At 37.5% G+C, this 3,362-nt stretch overlaps 1 protein-coding gene across 1 annotated transcript; it reads right to left on the reverse strand.

Moving 5' to 3' along the window:
- Nucleotides 1–1,339: 1,339 nt before the first annotated feature.
- LOC144518918 (uncharacterized) lies at nt 1,340–3,095 on the reverse strand. Its single transcript, XM_078251798.1, has 3 exons — nt 3,027–3,095; nt 2,431–2,581; nt 1,340–1,632 (listed from the first exon to the last, which is right to left on the reverse strand). Exons 1-3 carry the CDS (start codon nt 3,076–3,078, stop codon nt 1,371–1,373), a joined length of 465 nt encoding a protein of 154 aa, XP_078107924.1. The 5' UTR covers nt 3,079–3,095; the 3' UTR covers nt 1,340–1,370.
- Nucleotides 3,096–3,362: the final 267 nt, after the last annotated feature.

Here is a 3,362-nt window from a genome sequence, read left to right on the forward strand (position 1 = left end):
ATACATTTTAAGTTATTGATAGATTAGGAATTGGCAACTGTGTGTGTAAATCATTGCAGATCTTTAAGGAACTATTCCGTTTGGTTTGAGAGTGATTTACTTATTTCCAATGAATCATTCCAGTTTTAGTTAAATTGGCTCACGTCCACACAATTCACGGTAAGTTTTTCTCTGTTCCTTCTGTGTGAATGGGATGGCAGCGTACACGAGGATACGAGAGGTGGAATTAGAAAGACCGTTAAGAAACACAGACTGTGAAGTAAATTACCTTATTATAGTTTTGAACCCATTGTTCAAATAGAAAAAAATTCAAAAATGATTTTAGTATTTGGGGCTTTTTCTAAGACATCGATTGACTTGACTTAAGCTGTGTCCAAATTATACATTGATCGTTGTTAATCTGTTTATTTTACAACACGCTGGTGGAGGTGATTTTATTTTTTTTCTCTCCAAGCTTTAAGGTTGATGTGATAAAAAAAAAAAAAAGAAAAAGAAGACTTGTTGTGGTTAACATTCTGATTGTGTAGTAGGTTAATTATTGGCCTAAAGTCAATACATCCATCAATTTCAGTTAATCTCATTAATCAGATTTTATCCACGCTGTAAACTGGACTCTAACCTATTTGACAGCCTACTTCAGAATATTGAACCATGATGGAAAACACCAATGACCCAAAGGTCAGAGGTAATATTGACATTGACTTCTCGACTCTCAACTTATCGACAGATTCTGCTTCAATATATTTCATTTCAGCATGATTACTTGCCCTTTGGCTTTATTTTTTATAAATGAACCTCTGTACTCAGAATGCTTAAATGGCTTCAGTCATATAAGTCCAAATCAGTGGCGATTTTAGACCCTTTTTAGGGGGGGCTCAAGCTCAAATTAAACAGGTTTAATATCCTGTGTCGCTGTCGCTAATGCTATGCACCTGTAACCCACCCAAGGAAAGTTTTTTTTAGTTATTTATTGTTTACACCTCATTATTATTTCATTTGATTCTGGTAGTACATAAAGGGACTTTCTTAGTTTTTTCACATGTTCAATATTTGACATTTATCCTCAAATTATAATAAATAAATATATTCCTTGTTATCCAGTAAAATAACTGATTTAGCAGGGGGGGGGATTATCACTTTTACAAAGCACTGCATCCGTGTCAGATCCTCATTAGGTGCTGAGCCCCCTTAAAGGTCTGATGCTAGAATGGTCCAAATAAAGCTCAAAATGATGACTTTCAAACACCTTTATTGATAACATTCAGCCATCACATCTCAGATAACTTGGAGACGGACAAACACCAGCTATACATTTTGGACAGAACCAAAACAGGAGCGTTATTGCAGCTGGAATGAACCAACATCAAGCTTTACTGGGGGGGGAGCAGGGCCTTGGTCTGGTCCATCACCTGCTGGAAGAACTTCTCCATCATGTCGGTCAGAGGCTGGACCTGGGCTTGGAAGTTGTCGGTCAGAGGCTTGACCTGGGCCTGGAAGTTGTCGGTCAGAGGCTTGATCTGATCCTCAATGTTGGCGATGTAGGGCTTGACCTGCTCCTGCAGCTTGGCGGCCTCGGCCTGGACCTTATCAACCAGAGGCTGGATCTGAGCCCTGCTGTCCTCAATGTAAGTCCTGTGGAAGGTAGAGGAAGCGACTTCTGTTAATCCCTGCTGCTGACTCCGACTTGTATTTCAATAAAGGAAAGTGAACTTAGACTGCCTGAAAATGTATTAGTGTGACTCTTAAGGAAAGTCTTTTGAGAAAAATAGCTGTGATGGACTACTTATTGCTTCAATGTGTGTATTTATGCATGCATTCAATCCAGGTTATAGGTTAAGATAATGTGGGTCCCAAGAGGTGGTTAGACTTTAGCCTCGTGTAATTTACATCATAAATATGACTTTTTCATCTTGAAAACCGACTGAAAAGTGACATCTTTATTGTTTTCAGAGACAGGTTTTCTCAGTCGTGGAATTTCTCAATATGTTAAAATTCAAATAAATAAACTTGCATGTGTATAGCTAATAAAATATATCAAAACATGAATAAGTAAAGTCATTATTAAAGTCAGTCAAGTTGCACGTGGACATTTAACACTTCTGGGAACTTCTATATGACATTTTGACCACATTGTTCTAAGAAAAATGAAGCGGTCATACATTCATGTTAACACTTAACGCTGGCCATTTACATTTAGAGCTTATGCTTATAGCTTATGCATTTAACTGAATGCCTTATCCAATCTGTCACTTACACAGAGGGGAACAGTGATTTTAAATGCCTATATCACAATTCCAAGCACAGCAGAGCAAAATTTACTGCAGCCCAACAAAACATATTATTATTATTATTATTATTATTATATAATACTTTGTGCGGAAAACAATCATGAACATAAGAACAAAAAATTGTCTGTTGGTTGTTACTTACTGGGCAGTGTTGGTCACCTCCAGAGCCTTCACCTTCTCCACCATGTCCTGAGTGGCGTCGGTGATGCTGGCAGACATGTCATTGATGAGCTGGGTGAGCTTCTCCAAATCAGTCTGGGCATCACGCTTCACCACTGACCCGGCCTCAGTGCCTGTGAACACACATTTACTGTTCGTTATCTAAATCCACTTACTGTAATTCAAACTTACACACTGCACAGCCTGAAGACAGTTACAAATATGAACAGTAATGTCTTCAGTTCATCCGATTGAAGGGTAGGCATGCACACACAATACAAATATTTGATTTGCACCAGTTCTCTGCTGTTGTGTTAAAAACCCTTTGAATTTGGTTGGTTTGTAGATTTTTTTTTTTTTTTAATTGTCCACTGAAAGGTATTACAGTTTCTAAATTGCACAGTGGTCAAGTTAAAATCAAGGTTTTTAGTTGCTTAAATGTCAAGAGAAAAAGTTTTGGTGTGCAGAAAATGAAGCAGATATTCTGAAGTTAAGTTTATATATTTTATAGTCTATATCTGATCTTACAAATACATTACGTATATCAATTTTTTTTTTATCAGTGAAAACATGTCTTACCATAGGCAACAGCCAGCACAACGACAAGAGCGGCAACGAGGGAGAATTTCATGGCTGCAGATGAGCAAGACAAACCTGAAGAAAGTTAAAGGATTATTCAGATGACACTGAAAGTTTCAGAGATTACAATAAAATGGTGGCAAACTGTGATGAAGCAGCAACAGACATTTCAGATCATTTAGGAAATGTAAGTAATAATCAATGTGTTTTCCACAAATGTATGAACAATACATTTCTGTCTACAGCCATAGAAAGTATAAGAAACACCAAAGGAAAGCAGCAAGAGACATACCTTAACTCCTGGGGTTCTCTGACCTAATGGTGCCTTCTGTCAGA

Source organism: Sander vitreus, chromosome 6 (genome assembly GCF_031162955.1).
Source record: "Sander vitreus isolate 19-12246 chromosome 6, sanVit1, whole genome shotgun sequence".
Taxonomy (NCBI): Eukaryota; Metazoa; Chordata; class Actinopteri; order Perciformes; family Percidae; genus Sander; species Sander vitreus.

What these genes read in the sequence shown, in the direction of transcription:
- LOC144518918 (XM_078251798.1), bottom strand. Translation starts at nt 3,078, where the DNA reads ATGAAATTCTCCCTCGTTGCCGCTCTTGTCGTTGTGCTGGCTGTTGCC. An exon ending in TGTGCTGGCTGTTGCCTATG is followed by an intron (nt 2,582 to 3,026) that starts GTAAGACATGTT and finishes GTGTGTTCACAG; the next exon opens with GCACTGAGGCCGGGTCAGTG. An exon ending in GAGGTGACCAACACTGCCCA is followed by an intron (nt 1,633 to 2,430) that starts GTAAGTAACAAC and finishes TACCTTCCACAG; the next exon opens with GACTTACATTGAGGACAGCA.